The sequence below is a fragment of the Eucalyptus grandis genome, chromosome 1 (genome assembly GCF_016545825.1).
Source record: "Eucalyptus grandis isolate ANBG69807.140 chromosome 1, ASM1654582v1, whole genome shotgun sequence".
NCBI lineage: Eukaryota > Viridiplantae > Streptophyta > Magnoliopsida > Myrtales > Myrtaceae > Eucalyptus > Eucalyptus grandis.
In genome coordinates, this window is record NC_052612.1 from 40,892,075 (window position 1) to 40,912,511 (window position 20,437).

The 20,437-nt window shown below is 42.1% G+C and overlaps 3 protein-coding genes across 3 annotated transcripts; 2 read left to right on the forward strand and 1 right to left on the reverse strand.

Moving 5' to 3' along the window:
* The first annotated feature begins 260 nt into the window (after nt 1–260).
* Nucleotides 261–3,828, forward strand: LOC104442991 (tubulin alpha-3 chain). The gene is made up of 5 exons (XM_010056361.3): nt 261–373; nt 1,433–1,647; nt 1,740–1,939; nt 2,375–2,883; nt 3,305–3,828. The coding sequence occupies exons 1-5, from the start codon at nt 261–263 to the stop codon at nt 3,618–3,620; spliced, it is 1,353 nt and encodes a 450-aa protein (XP_010054663.1). The 3' UTR covers nt 3,621–3,828.
* Nucleotides 3,829–4,854: 1,026 nt separating this feature from the next.
* LOC104442998 (ethylene-responsive transcription factor ERN1) lies at nt 4,855–6,195 on the reverse strand. Its single transcript, XM_010056369.3, has one exon. The coding sequence runs from the start codon at nt 6,114–6,116 to the stop codon at nt 5,229–5,231; it is 888 nt and encodes a 295-aa protein (XP_010054671.1). The 5' UTR covers nt 6,117–6,195; the 3' UTR covers nt 4,855–5,228.
* Nucleotides 6,196–14,715: 8,520 nt separating this feature from the next.
* On the forward strand, nt 14,716–16,561 carry LOC104443016 (transcription repressor MYB5). Its single transcript, XM_010056385.3, has 2 exons — nt 14,716–15,255; nt 15,657–16,561. The coding sequence occupies exons 1-2, from the start codon at nt 14,948–14,950 to the stop codon at nt 16,285–16,287; spliced, it is 939 nt and encodes a 312-aa protein (XP_010054687.2). The 5' UTR covers nt 14,716–14,947; the 3' UTR covers nt 16,288–16,561.
* The last annotated feature ends 3,876 nt before the right edge of the window (nt 16,562–20,437 follow it).

Below are 20,437 nucleotides of genomic sequence, written 5' to 3' on the forward strand. Positions count from 1 at the left end.
CGTAAAAGCCAGTCGAGCTAGCTAATCTTAAAAGCATTTTCGTTAATCAAGCAAGACAAACGGCTCGCCCGTCGCCGACGCGGATTACATAAGTAACCCCCGTGCTTTCGAGCAGGTCCCGATCTCTCCGCCCTTCTCCTCTCCTCTCCTCTCCTCTCCTCTCCTTCTTCTTCTTCTTCTTCCTCTCCTTCCTCTGCAGAAACTGCGGCGCAGCAGCTCATCTAGAGAGAGAAAGCGAGCGAGAGAGAGAGAGGGACAGGATGAGGGAGGTGATAAGCATACACATCGGGCAGGCGGGGATTCAGGTCGGCAACTCCTGCTGGGAGCTCTACTGCCTGGAGCACGAGATTCATCCCGACGGCACGATGCCCAGGTACGTTCCGGATTTGGAATGCCTCTCGAGGAACCGGACGGCATTTGCGTCGGAACCGTCGGCGGTCGATGCGTTCGTCTCGTGCGCGCGCCTCCGCGCCGCTCGAGCCTTTTCGTGACGACGACGACGGCTTTGCTCCCGAGCGTTCGTCCCGGCGGTCCCGATGCCCGCGACTCGGCTTCTTTTCGGTTGTTCCTGAGCTCCTGGTTTTCTGTTGTTTGAGGAGCTGGTGGAGCGCGCGCGCGGGGTCGACCGCTTAGCATGATTTTTTCCCCTTGTTTGCTCTGCCGCTTCTGCCCCCAACCGAGGGTTTCTCGATCCCGGTTAACGATCGGATGGAAAAGCAACGCGGCGCTGCGGTGTCGGGATCGCGGCACGACGTGTGTAGATGCTTCTTATGTCGAGGGCGCGCATTGTCGTTTTCGCTTGTTCGTGTTATCTAAGCTGCAGAGGAATTGGAAAACGTTTGCGCTTCTCAATTGTTAGCCCACAATGACGCTCATGCGCTTTTTCTATTCTTTTTCTTCGAAAGGTCGGAATTTATTACAAAAGCGAGTGTTTTGAAACGTCCTCGGTAGGGATTGGAGAAGTGGGGGTGCTTAGTTCCTTATCGTTTCTGTAGACGTTCGCAGAGTGCCGAGGATCCGGCACGTTCTAGGAAACCTGGTTAGGTGATGCTGTTGGTACAGGCATCATTTAGATCCTGATGACGCCTGTTTATCTGGGGAGGTTGTGAAGATAGCTTGTCAAGTTTCAGGGTCGCTCGGTTAATGACACTGGCAGAACTTTGGCTACCCTGAGAATACTTTATCAATTACTAATTTCATGGATCCATAGGATTTACTCTGATTGCATGCTTGATGCACTACTCCAATTGAGCTTCCACTGTCGCTGCTTTAGTAATTGTTGATTTGGTCGCTTTCTGAATTTCATAGCATCCTGGGTTATCATTACAGCCTTTGGTAGTTACTTGTGGTTATCCATTTTGAAAGTGAGAGTAAATAATGCAGAATTTGACACGCTATCTCTCTCATTTTCTTTATCTGTTTATGCTTGCAGTGACACCTCGGTAGGGGTTGCGCATGATGCCTTCAACACCTTCTTCAGTGAGACTGGTTCTGGAAAGCATGTGCCTAGAGCGATATTTGTTGATCTTGAGCCCACTGTCATTGATGAAGTTAGGACAGGGCAGTATAGACAGCTTTTTCACCCTGAGCAGCTTATATCTGGCAAGGAAGATGCTGCCAATAACTTTGCCAGAGGACATTATACAGGTTCGTACATGTCTTTTTACTGTTTCAGAATTGGCAACTATTGCTTATTTGTAGATTGTTACTTGATCTGCTTTCTCATTTTCTTTCTGCAGTGGGGAGGGAAATTGTTAATCTCTGCCTTGACCGAGTGAGAAAACTAGCTGACAACTGTACCGGCTTGCAAGGTTTTTTGGTCTTTAGTGCTGTAGGCGGTGGCACCGGTTCTGGTTTGGGTTCATTGCTGCTGGAACAATTGTCCGTAGAGTATGGAAAGAAATCGAAGCTTGGCTTCACAATCTACCCTTCTCCTCAGGTACATTCACGTGGGCCTTAAGTTAAGCAGGCCATCTAGATTCTGTAAAGCATGCTCATGATGTATGAACTTTCATGAATTTTCTTACTTTTCTTGCCTCAGTTGTACTAGTTAGCACACAGCATTCCGCCTGTCGTTGCCATTGAGAAAAAATGGTGATGGATGGCAAGGCTAATATGGGAAGATTAGATTTATTAAGTTGCTCCATAGAATATATGATGCATTTCCTATTTTTAATGACTGAACTGGAAATGCTGACTTGGCATCAGTATGAGTTGTTTGCTTTAGAATTTGAAGGAGAAAATCATCCCGTCGGTGAACAGGCATCTCCATATTCATGCATGAGATTGTTATTCATCTCTTTCTTCAGTTAAATGGATTCTATCGATGAGGTTGAGCTATAAAATAAAGGCTATAGTTTCTTGAATGGAGCAGGTTTCAACAGCAGTGGTGGAACCTTACAATAGCGTGCTCTCCACTCATTCTCTCCTTGAACACACAGATGTGACTGTTCTTTTGGACAATGAAGCTATTTACGATATCTGCAGAAGATCCTTAGATATCGAGAGGCCCACTTACACAAACCTGAACCGCCTAATATCCCAAGTTATTTCTTCTTTGACCACTTCTTTGAGGTTTGATGGTGCCATCAATGTGGATGTCACGGAGTTTCAAACAAATCTTGTTCCATATCCTCGCATACACTTCATGCTCTCATCTTATGCCCCTGTGATCTCGGCTGCAAAAGCTTATCATGAGCAGCTCTCAGTTCCAGAAATTACGAGTGCTGTGTTTGAACCATCAAATATGATGGCCAAGTGTGACCCACGGCACGGGAAGTACATGGCTTGCTGTTTGATGTATCGTGGAGATGTTGTACCTAAGGATGTCAATGCTGCTGTTGCTACGATTAAGACAAAGCGCACTGTTCAGTTTGTGGACTGGTAAGTGAACATCTAATTCATTCATGGAGATTTTAAAACATTAAACACCAAGAACTACTTGAAATGGTTAGATTTTCTTTTCGGTTTTGCATGAACCAAATACTTAATGACGTATGATGAACTGGCTGGCATGTATCTGAGGTGAAGTTCTAAGATCTAGGATTTAATGAAGGAAGATAATGTGCTTTCCCTTCTGATGGAAATGTTCCCCCTTTGCCTAAGAACATGGTAATCTTTTGACCTCACTTTTTGAGGTCCTTTATCATAGTTAAAAATAAATAAATAAATAGAAATGCGGCATCAACTACCTGCCACCGGTTCATGTCGAATTTCATCCATGCGCATGCATTAAGATGTTTAAGATGAGGGTCATATTGTTAGACATGTTCTTGAAATGAATCATGCATATCCATTCTCTCAGGTGCCCAACTGGCTTCAAATGCGGCATCAACTACCAGCCTCCATCGGTGGTACCCAGTGGAGATCTTGCAAAGGTGCAGCGTGCGGTGTGCATGATAAGCAACAACACAGCTGTAGTTGAGGTCTTCTCCCGTATTGACCACAAGTTTGATCTCATGTATGCTAAAAGAGCATTTGTCCACTGGTATGTCGGTGAAGGCATGGAGGAAGGGGAATTCTCAGAAGCCCGTGAGGATCTTGCTGCTCTTGAGAAGGACTATGAGGAAGTTGCGGTAGAGGGTGGTGATGAGGAGGAGGAAGAAGGGGAGGATTACTGAAACAAAAGGAAATTCTCCTTTTTGAAGTACCATGGGCCGTCTCTCTGGCCCCATGTTGTATGGTTGTTCTTCATGTTTTACCTTCGAAGTGGATTTTCCTTTTGGGCATATGTGCTGCCAGTTTCTTATTGTGTTTGAAATTGAAACTTAAAAGTGATCATCTTGACAGCTGATAAGCCTACATAAATTACCCTTGCATTTACTTGTGCGCATTGATTTCCTTCTATATTCATCTCTTATTGGTGGAGATGCGCATATAATGAAGAAACCCATTATTGTGGCCATGATTTATATAGCTAATTGGTCATGCTAGATGCAATTTCTTCAGTTGGTTACAGATCTCTTTTTCAGTCACATAAACTGGTGGTTATTTCCCAAGTGCTTGGAGTTGATAATTTGGGAAATTGCTTAGGAAGGTGAAAATGGAGACAGAGGAATGTCATTTGAAGCATTCAGATCTTGTTTGAGGCGAACTTTACATCTACAAGAACAAACCTTTTTTCTTGGGCTTTTACAAGTTATTATTCTCAAATCTGGTTAGCTAACCAAATTTACTGTCATTTAGCTAGCTGTAGGTAGATGTAAGGTGACTAAACCACATTACATGTTCCGGTGCAGTGAGTGATTTGGTTAATCCATTCCCACAAACTTCAGAATCTGTTGCTAGTATGATCAGCAGCTTGTGACGGTTCTTCAGGTGAAATACAGACAAGGCAACATGCTGCTATCTGGCAGATAGTATCTGCGAAGGTTTTTTGAGTGTTTAGTGTCATACTTCTTACTGTGTTTCATCTATCATCACTAGTCCATCGGCATCATGGAGATCACTCAGGAATCAGCACGAGTTGTTTCAGCGAATGCCTGAGTGTCTATGGAGGAATTGGCCCCCAAAAATGCCAGAAACTTTTGAAATAACTCAAGATCTTTCTAGTGGTAATAAACATGAATACTCAGTAGAGGGAGAGTAGTATGTTAGTTGCTACCAGTTACGTACATGCGCTTCCCCGAGAAGTGAGGAGCAATTTGAGTTTCCACTGAATCAATCAGATTCAATTTCCACTAAAAGTTAATAATTGTCATCATGCGAAATCGGTGGTACAATGCATATGCCAAATTGTAACCATGAAGATGATTTCTCATATTAAAAATTTCACAATTTTGGGTGACAAGCTGTTTATTCTTGACTCGGAATATATCTCAAAATGCTTGATTAATGCTATTTGTCCCTATTATGAGCGTATTTGAAGGTGGAGATTCTGGCGGACACCAAATTATATGGTTCCACCATGTGTTTCTGATACACGTAAACAAGAGAGCGCTGTCAAGACTCGTAAGGTTTGACTGGAAATGCATCTTACAGCTACTCTCGTCTATCTGCTGTATCCATGTGCTTGGTGGGAGAGAGAGAGAGATTCGGATTTCCAAATGAGGAGAGATTGTCGGAAGTCGTCAGGCTTGTTGATTCTGAACTGGAACTTTGTCCCCGATTACAGAGTTCAAATTTCTTTGGATTAATAGCACACGAAAATTTATTATAAAGAATCTGAAAGCAACTAGCACAGAGAAGCTGGTTCTATGAACTTTTCAAGAGCCGTGAAAATGTTTGGGTCAGCATAACAATGAACACAGGGGAGGGAGATCCCACAGACCCTCGGACGGATCATGGACGGTTTCCATGTACTCCTGCAACCCGTTCATGGCGTACAGCGATGCGGAAATCTGTCTCTCCACTTGCATCCTGTCGAACGGTGATAACTCCCCCATTTCGTCCGACTCGTCGGCTGGACCGGCCTTAATGCTGTTCGGCAATTCCATGACCTCCTGCGCGTACGAGAACCTATCGAACCCATGCTCAGGAGCCCAGGACAAATTGTACTTCGAAGAAATCAACTCCAACTCGTCCCCGCAGTGGCTTAAATCCGGCTTGTATACATCCTCGCTGAAAACCTGGATGGCTTCCGAGTTGATCTTGTCATCAGCAGATAGAGTGCTGCCACTATCCGTGCAACTATTGCTACTGCAGCTCGTGCTACTGCATGAGTGAGTAGCACTAGTAGTAGTCTTAGCCGTGGTCGAGGTACCAGTAGTAGCAGTACCCGTCGTCGAAGAAAGAGAGGCATCGAAACTCGGTTGGTTAGTGCCTCCCTTCTTGTTGTTGAGGAGGTTCCGGATGCGAGAAGCGAGGGCCGAGTCGGAGGAGACGGCGTGTGTCGCGAAGTTGGTGCGGGTGTTGGATCCGCGAAGGAGGCACGCGGCCTGGTCGTAGGCCCGAGCGGCCTCTTCCGCGGTCTCGTAGGTGCCGAGCCACATCCTGATCTTCTGGGTGGTGTCCTTGATCTCGGCGACCCACCTCCCGGAGGGCCTCTGCCTCACGCCGACGTACTTGTTGCTAACGTTGCCGTGGCCACGGCTCCTGGGCTTGAACCTGTTGCCAAGCTTCGTCACGGGAATGTCGGCTTCTCCTCCGGGCTGCTGCTGCTGAAAGTGGATCTCCATTGGAGGTCTCAGAAGACAGAAGCTTCCAGCTGAAGTAGAGAGAGTGCTAGAGAGGGAGAGAGGAATTGGTGTGGCGCCTTGGTCCGTTTTTCCATGTCCGGTTCTTCAATTTATATGTTGGAGGCCTAGTGCTTTGAATTTTCTTTCCATTGAAAGAGCAAGTTGGGAGGTGGTGATGTAAGCGGGTGATTTCTTTACGTGTTGGTTTGTGCCTGTCGTTTAGTGGATTCTCAGCCTTCTTCCTATCTATGCCCCTTGCTTCTCCTTCTCATTGCCCAAATTCTTGGAATCGTTTTTAAGATGCCATTGACTTGAAAACAGATCGATCAAGTGGGCTTTGGAAACTGCTTTTTTTTTTTCTCTCAAATTCATAGGTCAAACGCAATTCCTCGATCGCATATCTTTCCTACGTTTTCATTACGAAATAAAATAAGCTTTTGAAAACGACATAAAAACACGTCAGTACTTCGAATCGAATCAAATTAATGTTCTTTTTCTCATACATACGTAATTCAAATCGAATAAATCATGAATACACATTATACGTTTACCTTTTGTCATCTCTAACACTTTGATGATAACTAGCCTCTTATAGAAAAAAAGGAAAAAGGCAAAAAAAGCGGGGGTCAAATGTTGGCGAGGATAAAAGAGTCATTACACTTCTCCCCGAGGAGATAGATTCTCGGGAGGGGAAGAATGTGATGACGATGGGCAAGTACAATTAACAAAGTGAGGCTTCGATGCACGTATTATAATCTCTCTCGATGTTTCCCTGAGGACGGGTCAAACATTGGCGAGGAAAGTCGTGAGGGCGCGAGGGGGCGACACTTGGAGGCACCATAGCGATTCTCCAATGAAGCCAACCAATACAGTTTTAAAACACAAGAGGTTTCATATGAATTAAGTAAGGAAGACTCGGTCCAAGTAGAGACAAACAGTATAGCATCTCGGGCACGCTGCGACTTGTCCTAATCAACGTTCCCCCCTACCTAACGTCACCCCCACGCATTCCCTTAAGTCATCAAATATCTTGCATGGACTACCTACTTGGTCTAATAAAGAAGAATTGATAACCAAAGTCTCCGCTACGTTCGTCTCGCCTGAAAATCCTTGTTCTCTCTTCAGAATTGCGATTGACTGCCATGAGGGAACGACCTGCTCGTGTTGGGAGTTTGTGGATCCGATCGAGTCCGTCCGCCAGCTATGTTACCTGGCTCGATGTTTCAGGACCTAAGCCTCTTTTTCTTTTCCCTTTTAGTCTAGACCGGGGGCAACCCTAGATAGGCATCACATTTAGTGTTTCCCTTCTATGCGCAAGAAAAAAGTATATTGAAAACAAGAAAGAAGAGGAAGAAGAGGAAGAAGAAGAAGAAAACGATAGGGGGCGATGTCTTGCTCTGGAAGATGCCTCATTGGTAGCTTGGGGCCTCACGCCTGTGATTTGACTACCCTTGAAAAGGACCATCTAGTTGTATTCTTTTCTCCATTCTAAGAGCCACCAACATGTACATCGTTCACCCTTATTTTAACGCCACCAAGATTCGTCGAGCTTGCCCCGTTATTTTACCCGTTCTCTCTCTCTCTCTCTCTCTCTCTTTCGTCCAGGATTCCCCGTCGATTTTGTCTTCTGCTTTTAAAGATTTAACTAAGAGCGCCATCCTTCGGTAATAAGATATGCAGGTTGACCACTTCTCACTCCAAAAGACCAATCAGAGTTCACCAACGTCCGCACATTAAGTACGATTACGCTGCAACATCCCCCCTTCCCACAATTCACCACAATTCATTCAAACGCTTCGCGTCGTCGATCGGTGGTCCCTGTCAATGATGTTTGTGCCTGTGATCCCGATGCATTGACCATTTGATTTGTTTTTTTTTTTTTTTTTTTTGGGGGGGTGAACATTTGATTGTTGCAATGTAGGTGCTGAGAGAATTCCCAGTGTTATTCAAATAGCATGTGCAGAGAGTTTAAGGCTTTACTGCTGGGTGCTGAGCTGGTCGTGTGGTCAGGCATGCATCAGCACATACATCCTTTCCTTCTTGGCCCTTCTCTCCGTAAGCTCGTTTGGTGTATTAGGAATGAAGCGCCAAATCTAGTTGGACCACATCCATGCCTTCCAAGTCTAGTACACATAACAACGGCGGCGGCAGCGGCGGCGCCTAGTACATGGACTGTCCTAAACGTGAGTTCATAAGTTCGAACCCGGCGCTGGTAATTCGTGTATCTTGCTGTATTAGGTGAATGAGTACTAGATCTATAACACCTCGGTAGGGTTTCTGGTGAGGAGGCTCGCTTACATCAGATGAATAGTGGTGCGTGATGCCGAGTAACGATCCTTGGCAGTCTTAAATCCGAAACTTATCAAATTTTTATGGAGACTTGAAGGGAGCAGTCACATTGTTATGGGATCATGCTGTCTTAGATCTGGAATATGCCTTAGAAAGGCAGAGAGACCAGTTGTGTTGTGATTCCTAATTTCGTCGAAGGTGTGGTTCTGTTTTTTTTTTTTTTTTTTTTTTTTTTTTTTATTGGGGGGGTTCAGAAAGGTGTTGTTCTTGTTCTTGAGTGCAGGGAAAAACTCAACATCCATTCTCTTTTTAATTGTGTGCGTGTGTTTTTTTTTAGTTTATTTGTCCCATTCGGGTGTATCCCACTGTCTAGGCCTAGAAAATTGATCGAACTTTGGATCTCGAATTATTCGTGTTTATTCCGTCTGAAAGACGTCATCAGATAATTTATCGGATTTTAAATCTTGAATTATATGTGTTTATTCTATTTGATAGACGTCACCAAATGCTGAATAGGATAATGAGCTTATATTTGACATACTAAATTTAACCTCTATGTTTAAATTACAATGGGAAAGTCAAACAATAACTTACTTGCTTACCCATGATGAGCTCACTGGATCACGCGAGTTTTTGGGACTTAAGTGAGTCTTTCAAGTCATTCTTAACTAAGGTCATCTAATAAGCCTATTATGGAATAATTGTCCAAAAAGTTCTAAACTTATTGCACGATCATATATTCAATGCTAAACCTTTTAATTGCGACAAATTTGTCCTAAATCTTTTGATGATTTGATAATTTAGTCATAAACCTTTCTTTGTGTCAATTTAGTTCTAAATCCTTTGTAGATTTGCTAATTTAGTGATAAACCTATTAGTTTAATATTTAGTCGAAAAGCCTACCTTGGTAAATTTTCAAAATGTTTAGGACTAAATTGGCAAATCGTTAAAATGTTTAAGATTAAATTAACACAATTAAAATGTTTGAGAACTGAATTGGCAAATCACCAAAATGTTTTAAATCAAATTGACAAAATTGAAAGGTTTATAATTGAAATAACCTCCGTATAGTAGGTTTAAAACTATTTGGACAATTTTTCCAATTTAATCTCTTTTAACTAATTGCTGAAGTTTTGATTTTCAGCACTGAGTTGGGTCGTCAAGGACACCAAGTCTCTAATTTTTCACTCACACCGAAAGAAGGGACTGGACTGGGAGCTGGAGTGGGATGGCCTTGAGGAAGAGCTTACGAGCTGACCATGATGCCGGGCATATCATTTTGGACCATGCTTTTTGGGCCTATCTTCGTTTTGATCTGATGACAGCGTCATCCATTGGTCAGCAAGGAGCCAGCGACGCCTCTCCTCTCCACCACCTTTTCTTTTTCTATTTTTCCCCCTTTTTTTTCTTTTCTTTTTGGTGGTCTGGTTATTGAATGAATTACTTTATATATCATACATATTGCTAATATGGTACAATAAGCTAATCACAATGTCTATCTGATATGCTTCGACTAGATCGCATGTCGTTAATCATCACACAGCATGACTAATTAGGCACATTATGAAAGAATGCCGACTTAGTTTGGATGTCAAGTCATCAAAGGTCGATCTACCGAGAGGATTAAGTCTTTGCATCTAAAGATGTGCTGGTTTGAGCTCAAGATCGGTTTCTATTCATATTGATTTTTCATAACCAAGTCGTGAGAAATTAATTTCGTGGGAATACCCTATTCATCTTCCATTCTTCTCTAAATAATAGATAGATTGGTTTAGGCTTCAACGTGATGTGATTGTATATTTAATACCATTTGACCACCAAAACCCTGGAAGCAAAAGTAAACCAATCTAGAATCTTTAGAGAAAATTGTCCAAAAAGTCATAAGCTTATGATATTTATTTTATTTTTAAAATTTAGTTCCAAACATTTTAAGTGTGATAATTGAATTATAAATTTCTTCATGTTTTACCCATGGAGTTCATCCAATCAATTTTGATCAGAAATTGTTGATGTGGACACTAGCCTCCTATATGACATTGTTGACAACTGATGCAAACATTTTTAATAATATATTTTTATTTTATTTTCTTCTCTTTTTTTCTTTTCCTTCTATAGTTTTTTTTTTACAATGACCGGTGAAGGTCATCGGGCCCTCATTAGCCATGAGTGAGAGCTAGGATGCTTGCCCAACCTTGCTTAGATTTGGGCAAGGCCATTGCATGGTTGTAGGTGACGTTAACCTCACCAGCCTCTACCAAATCTGGACTAGGCTACCTTGCCCATCCGGGATTTGGGCAAGGCTGGCCTCACTCGCGACTAGTGAGGGCGTCGCGGCCCTCACCAGCAATTGGCAATGGCTTCGTTATCCTTACCCACCCCTACTGAGGCTTGACCTTCTAGTGAAAAAGAAAAAGAAAATTAAAAAGAAAATTAAATATTATTAAAAGTTATCTATATAAATACCGATCACGCCATATAAGAAAATTGATGTCCATGTCAACATTGACCAACCAAAGCTGGTTGGATGGATTGAATCGACATAAATATAAAATGTTTACAATTTAATTGAATAAAAAAATTTATAATTAAATTGACATAATTATAATAGGCTTACGACTTTATAATTGGGTTCTCCCCAATTTGAATACCTTTTGATTTACTTCCTTTGTGGAATATCCAACTAAGAAAGTTGTCAAAACTAGGATTGCGGTAGCTTCTATGAACTTTCCCTAAGTCTCGAATTAAGCATGTAGTCATTTTGGGTTTTGCTAGCATAATAGTTAATTTGTTATAAATTATAAATTTTTAAGTGAGCAAACTCCATAATAATTTATACTTATTTATTATTTAAAATAAACAGTTATCCTTATACTAAATTTAAAACTGTCGTGTAATCTTTTCTTAGTCACTTTCCCATCACCCTCATTAGCTCTTGGTCCTCGGCAAGACCTTAAACTGCAGCGCTCCCAGGGGGACAACCCCGATAACAAGGCCCCCGCGCACGGGTCGGTGCGTGCCCCCCCGAATAAGGGGACCCCGAGGGCCACAAGAAGGGTATTCTTGGTTTCCCGAGAAGAAAAATAATGGTTGGGAGCAAAGACCTGGCTCCCGTAAAACACAATTAGAACCAGGCAATTGGTCCTCGGCAAGACCTTAAACTGCAGTGCTCCAAGGGACAACCCGATAACAAGGCCCCCGCGCACGGGTCGGTGCGTGCCCCCCCGAATAAGGGGACCCCGAGGGCCACAAGAAGGGTATTCCTGGTTTCCCGGGAAGAAAAATAATGGTTGGGAGCAAAGACCTGGCTCCTGTAAAACACAATTAGAACCAGGCAATGACCTGAGTAGGTCCTTAAACTGCTCCCCCGAATAGACCATCCTGGGGACTCCTCCTCACAAGCCATTTACAGGCAAGTGAGGGAGAGTAGAATGGGATAACGGTCTTATTGGGTATCTCAAAATGTTTACAATTTAATTGATTAAAAAGTTTATAATTAAATTGACATAATTATAATAGGCTTATGACTTTATAATTGGGTTCTCCCCAAATTGAATACCTTTTGATTTACTTCCTTTGTGGAATATCCAACTAAGAAAGTTGTCAAAACTAGGATTGTGGTAGCTTCTATGAACTTTCTCTAAGTCTCTGAATTAAGCATGTAGTCATTTTGGGTTTTGCTAGCATAATAGTTAATTTGTTATAAATTATAAATTTTTAAACGAGCAAACTCCATAATAATTTATACTTATTTATTATTTAAAATAAACAGTTATCCTTATACTAAATTTAAAACTATCATGTAATCTTTTCTTAGTCACTTTCCCATCACCCTCATCAGCTCACATCCAGAGAAGTTGCCTCGTATACTCCACCTTTGACCTGACGCTCTTGCTTGTCTAAGAGATGGCCAAGCTTTCGCTGGCGCAATTCTTCGTGGCGGCCCTCGTTTTTTCAGGTTATCTTTCTTTGTACGTGAGTTTCTTTTGCGGCGATGTTTCGCTTTGCAAGACGTAAGCGTGACTGTAACGCTGACTTTGCGTTACTGACGTTTCTCGGTCGATTGGGAAAAATATTTGCAGCCATGGACGTGAGGCCTCGTGCACCAGCGGTGAGGTCGGACCGGAAAGTCCGTGCCTCGAGATCACAGATGACCCGCAGTGTTACAACCTGATTTGCGAGAAGAAATGCAGGTCCGACCACGGTGACTCCTTCCAGCAAGCGTACGGCGCGATCAGTTCCATTGGTGGCGGGGTGGCCTGCCACTGCTACTATTTCTGTTGAGTCCTCGAGCGGGCACGTGCGTCGCCACCTACTTTCGAGCTGCTTCATTGGGACGCTAATGAAACGTCTGGCCGCTTGAATTCTTGAGTAATATTTGATCTCTTCCTCTTTATTCTTATCTCTTGATTTCGCATTCTTATCTCTATGATTTACCCAATGAAGGCGATCTACTGCAATTCGGGATTTTTTTGTCATGCCTAGAGACTGATAATTAATCACGATAAGGCACGTCCAACGGAGTCGGAGTTGATCAACAGTAACGCAACCCTAGCCAAGTTGATGAAACATAGCTAGTGCCGCACCTTTTCCTTGTCGGCACGAGACCCCGATTCGGAAGGTGGTGAAACATTACATCTCTCGCCACTGTGACCCCGATTCTCGGAAGGTGGTAAAGTTCGACGTCTGTTGTCGAACTTTCTTGGTCTTTCCCACGTCCTCGAACACCAACTTGTGTAAAACCTTCGACGAAACTAACTCCAATTTTCATTGGATTTCTTCACGTTCGAGCCTTTTTGCGACAGTTGTCTCAAATTTAGGTAAGCATTATTCAATTGTATCGGGCCATGCTTTATGGGCCTATCTTCGTCATAACTCGATAGCCCCCTCATCTCCGCCAGAGCATCATCTGTACAATGAGCTGATCGCAATGTCTATCTGACATGAAAAGCCTTGTCTCGGGTTAACTTGCTCCGATCTAATCGTGTGTCTTTAATCATCACAAGGTACGACCAACTAGGCCCGTCATAAAAGAAGGACGACCTAGTCCGAATGTCAAATCGTCAACGACTCAACGGTCGATTTACAGAAACAGTTATGTCTCCACGTGTAAAAGACGTATCCATTCGAGCTCAAGTTCAATTCCTGTTCACATCGATTTTTCATAGCCAAGTCACGAGAAAGTAATTTCATGTGAAGTGAATACCCTGATCGTCCTCCTCCGTTCCCCTCTAGATGGTAGATAGATTGGTAGGCCTCCACGTGATGTGATTGTACATTCAACAACACCCGACTGCCAAAACCCTAGAAGCAAAAGGAAGCCAGTCTAGGATCTATGCGCATATTTATCCTCGAATAAAGACGTTTCTGATATATGTCGAACTTCCTTATGGGTCTAACTAGGTTAAGATCACTGGATGTGCGCATATGGTTTCGAAGAAACTGTGCGAACAATCGTTTGACATCGCCGTAGCCAGTCCGAAACGCTCTGAAAACCTCCATATTTTCAAGTTGAACAAGAGCAAAGAATAAAGGGATTTAATACCGGGCAACTCCTCATATTCTCTTCCCCCCCAAGGCCCAGATGCATGCCCATCCAAAAGCAATCATTGCTCAGTGCCGTAGCAGCTTGACTCTGATCCATTGAAATTGGCTTCTATGATAACTATACGTGTCACTCTCAAGCTCCCCAAAAGAAGCACCTACTCACTGGCATTCTGGCCACGAATTTCTCGGTCGAAATTGTAGTAACTAAGAAAGTCTCATCATAAATTATGGAGGACTTCATGCAATCGGGGAGGTGGTCCTTCCAAGGACAATAAATTGCTGATGGTCCTAGAGTTCCATTTTTCTCGTTTGCTTTCCCTTTTGTGTTAGGTGAAATGGAGGAAATAACGTTAGAGTTTGCTCGAAAATATGCACGATAAAGAAGACATGCGATACAAATTTGATGCCTCGTGCCATTGGTCGTAAATAATCTCATAATCTACTCAAGTTTTAGTTCACGATTTCCAACTTGATTGATAAAGTTAGCGAGATATTTTATAGATCGGATCCTAACATAGAAAAGTTTGAAATGAAGGAATTTCATATATATATATATATTATAATAAAAAGAAACCATGGAGAGTAATCCCCAAATCGACAAGAGAGGAACAGCCGCCCCCCATGCAAAGAGGGACACAAAGCAAAATGGCGGGCGGCCCCGCCGGAAAGGTAGAAGAAGAGAGTAGACGCATATACATATACATATATCCAAAACTCAATCACCACCACGTGTCGGCTCCCCATTGGGGGTCAAGAATGTTCTAAAACTTGATGTGCTATGATGATGAATTCTGAGGATGTTTGCGCTTTCGACCTCTTCCCTTTCCTCCTTCCCAAAATCAACACGAGACGAACTGAGCTTCTCCATCTCTCCCACCAACCCTAATAATACACACCACCCCCACTTTATCCACAAACCAATCCATCCCACCCATAATTAATCTCTAAAGCAAACAGGGAAACAGAGAGAGAGAGAGAGAGAGAGAGAGAGAGAGATCATGAGATACCCAGCTCCAGCTCCAGCTTCAAGGGGCAAGAGCACGAGCACGGCAACGCCATGCTGCAGCAAGGTGGGGATAAAGAGAGGCCCGTGGACGCCGGAGGAAGACGAGGTCCTCGCCAGCTACGTGAGGAGGGAAGGCGAGGGGCGGTGGCGGACCCTCCCGAAGCGTGCTGGCCTCCAGCGCTGCGGCAAGAGCTGCCGCCTCCGCTGGATGAACTACCTCCGCCCCTCCGTCAAGAGAGGCCAGATCGCTCCCGATGAGGAGGACCTCATCCTCCGCCTCCACCGCCTCCTTGGAAACAGGTAACCTCGTCCACGAGCTAAGTTCCGTTAGCAAAGTAACATGAAACATTCGTTTTTTCAACGTAGACAAATCTAGCGATAATTAATGAAGTTCTACTAATGTTTCATTTCTAGGGTTTCACTGTAGCATTCTTCAGGTGACATGTAAAGAAGCAAATCCAACAGAACAGGCTTTTAGCATGAGAATTCAAATAGAATAAATCCAGAACCTGTTTTTTGCCCTCTTTTCAAGAATTAAATTTTAAACAAATCTAGCTACCACTAGGAAGTTGAACAAGAGTTTCACATGCCAACTCGAAATAAAGACTACTCGATAGATCTAGAGCGGCAACATCGAGAGATATTGGACAATGAGGTTGACTATACTTTGGTATCTCCGGGTTGCTTAAACACGTGAACAGGTGGTCTTTGATAGCTGGAAGAATCCCGGGCCGCACCGACAACGAGATCAAGAACTACTGGAACACCCACCTCAGCAAAAAGCTCATCAGCCAAGGAATTGATCCCCGGACTCACAAGCCATTATTGAACCATAACCCTAGTTCTTCACCAGCAGCCCATTTGCAAGATACTTATAATGCTTCAACATTCACACCGACAGCAACTTACCCTAATCCTACAGTACCAGTGAAAGAAACCGGCGATGAAAATGATCTGAAAGTGGCAGACAGCCAGCTGGGTCAGCCTCAAAACGCGGGCGTTGCCCAAGATCACAACAACGAGAACTGGCAAAATGTGGAGGGACTCACGATGATGAACAGCTTTGGCCAGAATTATGCTGATCATAATTGTAATAACGAGGACATATTCTCTTCATTTCTGGATTCGCTCGTGGAGGACGAGTACACAAATCAGTATCACCGCGGTCTGACTGCTGCAGTTCCAGCGCAGTTTGTGCCAGGCGTTTCCTTTACTTCCGCGCCGAGCTTCAATCACGGGAATGTCACCTGGGAATTACCAGGACTCAGACCAGAAGTGGAAAGCTTCGGTGATCAACAAAATGCGGTTCTCTACAATAACCACCTACCGTGACACAGCCGAATCTGTGAAGATTAAGGATCAGTGTCTCTAAATTTGAATCAGCTCTGATCAGATAGGTTTATTAGTTCTTGTTTCATCTTGTTATATATCTACAATGAACATCTCTGGTACTTACTGCTCCAGTACAGCTCAAGTGTCTTTGTTTTTCAAGCGACACTAGTGTAGCTGGAGATATTGGGTTGTGCTATGTTGTGTTGTAAAAAAAATTTAAGGAAACATTATTGTTATAACTTTACTGATTTTTATGATAATGGGTTTGATGTAATGCGGGCTATTCTTGTTTGTCTCTATTTTTTTCTTGATCTATCAAAAAAGGAAGATGGACATCAGGAATTATCAGATGGCCTTGTGCATCTCTTGTTCATTAATTGTCCGGGTAAGTTTCTCCTCTCTCTTTGTCCCCTTTTTTGCCCTTACTGCACTGTTAGCCAGTTTTATGCAAGTCCCAAAGTTCGCAGTGCATAATTCCCTTGTATTAGTTCTGGTGAAGGATAGTCCAAACATGTAGTTTTGTTTGAAATGTATCAACTTATAATCAAACACTTTTGCCTGTAAAGCTCAGTTGACTACTTCACATGTCATTTCGAGTTCATCTTTTAGCTATACTACCTGAGTATTTGTTGGAATAAGGAGTAAAGGGGACGAGGGTTTAATGTCTCGAGATTGTTAGATCAAGTAGATCCACGTACTCTTCACTCGAGTCGAAGATCAATTTATCTAAATGCAGTGCACTCAGATGAACTCAATTCCACACGTTCAAAACATTTTTGTCATGCTATCGTGTCATAGAAATATTGTGCCTAACTCTCACGGGCTGCCTAAGGTTTTTTCTCCAAAAATTCTAAAGATTATGGTAAAAACAATTTTGGAAAACACTTAAAATCATAACATACAGCACTAGATTCACAAATTCATGTGATTTGATGCAGTTTCACATACGCTTACACGGTATACTATACTTACTTTTTACCACGAAAAAGTATAAAGCAAGAAGTATTTTATGCACGCATTATTGTCATGATTATGTTTGCAAATCTTACCTACAATCAATTGCATGAGTATGTGCTACTTCATTTATGGTACTCCAAGCTCACAAAGGTATCATTAAGTCGGTAGACTAACGTCATGTTCCAGAGTACCAAATCGATTGGCTGTGGCTTGATTTTACCTCTCAGTTTGTATAAATCAAGTAATTTAGAGATTAAGATGCTCAAATATCATAATGCCAACGGGACAAGAAAATATTGTAGTTTCTTTACCAAAAAACAAAATATTGTAGTTCTCTAGTTGCTGAGTATAAGGAACTTTCGATCGGCATCTAACTAACCTTCCTGAACTAAGTTATTTTTTGTCCAGTGCACTGCATGAATATACTGCGCAATTCGTAGAGCCGTACGTGTGTGTATTTGTATTATATTATAGTTAAAACTGTTATACTATTTCACACATTCTCCATGAATTCTTCTTTTTCAGCTAAAAGTGGTAGCCAGTTTGGTTCTCATCTTTTTTTTAGCGATTTTAGTTGTCACTTAATACATGATCCTCTAGACTTCCAAGCTAAATTTGTAGTTTCCTTCCAATATTTAAGTTAAAATAGAATGATTTAAGCACCCCTTTTCTTAGCTATTTCTCGTTATAGTGGTTGCCAACAAGATAGAAATTTTAAGGTTTTTTATTTTTTATTTTTTTACTACGTATTTGAATGGAGGGTACATTACGTTAACACACGCATGCATATTAGCCTCGAGAGGCAATGCGATCACTATATCCAATATTTACTATGGTTTCATACATCTTGTCATGTTTATTCTTGTGACGAATGGCGTTTATGATTGCTATGTATAGTTATTGGTAAAACGTACTTAAATTTGTGATTCACTTTCTGTAATTTGTCGAATTTGACGGTTGAATTGGTAGGTAAAATTCTATAGTTTGATTAAAAAGCACATCGTTCCAATATAATAGGTTTCATGTTTCAAGATAGGTCTCCAAGTACATTGGAACAGACATTTCCCTAATAATGAAGGCAATCATATCTTGTCGCTTGGACTTCTGGAAGTGTTTCAATCAACTTCTTATAACATAAGTTGTCCTAGGCAAAAATCCCGCCGCTTGATAGCACGCACATCGAAATCTAAATTTTTTGTCATTATGTAACTAGGATATTTCAAAATGGGTAAGGCATAATGTGTTTTTTCCTTGTTGACAATATTCATAAGTCGCATGTTATTCTTCTAATTATCAACCCAATTAGACCAAGAAGAGAAATTAATTGACTTTAATAAAAGATTTGTGCCAATAATATTGAAGGTCGGATTAACGTATATGACGTCACATGCTTCAATACAAAAATATTATGAGTATTCAATTAAGACAAAATACTACATCAATCGACATGGACAATCTATAAAATATAGGTTGCAAATTGTAATTAGCCCAAGATAGTGGCTACAAACATTTACTCATGCATTCGTACTTAGCAGAAGGTTTAAACTAGTCAAGTTATTCAAGTTCGACTTGCGAATTACTCAATCTCAATTCTATTCTTTATCAAACTTGAGTCGACTTCAGGCCTAAAATGTTTGACTTGAGTAGCTCATAAGCCTAGCTAATCACGTAATAATACTTTACATATTTTTATTACGCATACACTTGTAAAGATGAATAATTACAAATAATTAGACATGTATATATATAGAGTATTTTCACAATCGGAGCTCGACCTCGAGCTCTAGTTGGATTTGACTAAAATTTTGAGTCCAGAATAAGTGATTCTCAAAGTCATTGGAAAATTTGCTGGACTGAAAGTCGAGTATCTAGCATAGAGCAGTCTAATGAAACCTACACGAGCTATACGCATCCCATCCACGTTCATGAGGAATATACAGATGCCATCTCCTTGTTATGTTGCGGTAACATTGTTACCTCAGTGTCGTACTTTCAATGATAAACCAAAGTCCATGGACACACATGCAAAGAGTATAGTCCACGACCTCAGCTTCTCTTTTGATATATAGATATAGCTTGAATGATGGTTGATGTAAGCGCGCTCTACATTACTCTTTCTTTCTGTGTTTTCCTGGCCAAGTTTCAACCGTGCATTGTGGCCGTTGGAGAAAAAGGAAAGAGTCCTTCAAAAACAGGTGGGAAAACGAGGAAGAAAGGCAGATGGAGTGGGGAGATCCGAGAGAGTTTGATACGAGTGAGTAGGTGGGGAAGGGTGGTGCTGATAAAAAGCAGAAAGGAAATTGGAAAAGGGCATCCCAAAAGTCTCAACCTTGTATCTTTCTGTGGAGCCCTCCCACAGTCTCAAATATCTTGTAATACTCTCTCTCTATTTTTTACATTGGAAAATCAGTTCGGAACAAACCAGCAAGAATATATACATGGAAAATGAAAGTTTAACCTCAGACTCTGTGTGCATCTACCTGGCCTTGGTCCTAGGTGTATGGGACTTCTATGGTGCACTTGGAGACTAATCTCCGGTCATAGCCCCGTGATAGTTTCTTCAAGTCCTTAAACAAAATGCCACGCCACACTTTCAAGATTAGCATGTGAAATTTGCTCCCATCTGCTGCGATGGTCGCCTCGTGTTTTGAGTAAGTAGCGAGGATTTATGAACGGAAGGTGTAGAAGGGGCTCTCGTATAGCCCACAAAAGAAAGTAGTTTTTGCATGTCTTCTCTGCACATTTTCTGTGGCATGCATGGAATTTATCCAAGTTTATCTGAAAGAGCAGTTCTTGTTTTTACGTTACCCCTCCGTGCATAGTGATGGTACTTAGAAACTTTAGCAATCTCTCAGTGCTTGTGCAAGTAAGAGGCATGTCACAGAATCATCTTTGCTCGCAGAACTAATGAATGCTAACATATACTCATAGCCACGATAGAGAAAACGGGATCACTCTATAGAGAGAGCTACTCAACCAATCGACTTTTTCGCAGTCGAGATGCAATAAGCTTAACTAATCATAGCTCGAAATTTACAAGGAGTCAATGCCTTCAAGCTGGTTAAGCTTTCTAATCACCCTTGCTAACCCAGTAATAGTCCATCAAAACGCAGTAGCAGCTTAAACAGGACTGACTGTAATCTTGCAAACTATTCATTCGGCAGAACTCATCAAGAATTTCTGAATTGTCATC

Bases quoted from the DNA above. Each gene is read 5' to 3' on its own strand.
- LOC104443016 (XM_010056385.3), top strand. From the start codon at position 14,948: ATGAGATACCCAGCTCCAGCTCCAGCTTCAAGGGGCAAGAGCACGAGC. The intron at 15,256-15,656 runs GTAACCTCGTCC...ACACGTGAACAG, and splicing joins CACCGCCTCCTTGGAAACAG to GTGGTCTTTGATAGCTGGAA.
- LOC104442998 (XM_010056369.3), bottom strand. From the start codon at position 6,116: ATGGAGATCCACTTTCAGCAGCAGCAGCCCGGAGGAGAAGCCGACATT.
- LOC104442991 (XM_010056361.3), top strand. From the start codon at position 261: ATGAGGGAGGTGATAAGCATACACATCGGGCAGGCGGGGATTCAGGTC. The intron at 1,648-1,739 runs GTTCGTACATGT...TTCTTTCTGCAG, and splicing joins TGCCAGAGGACATTATACAG to TGGGGAGGGAAATTGTTAAT. The intron at 1,940-2,374 runs GTACATTCACGT...TGAATGGAGCAG, and splicing joins CAATCTACCCTTCTCCTCAG to GTTTCAACAGCAGTGGTGGA.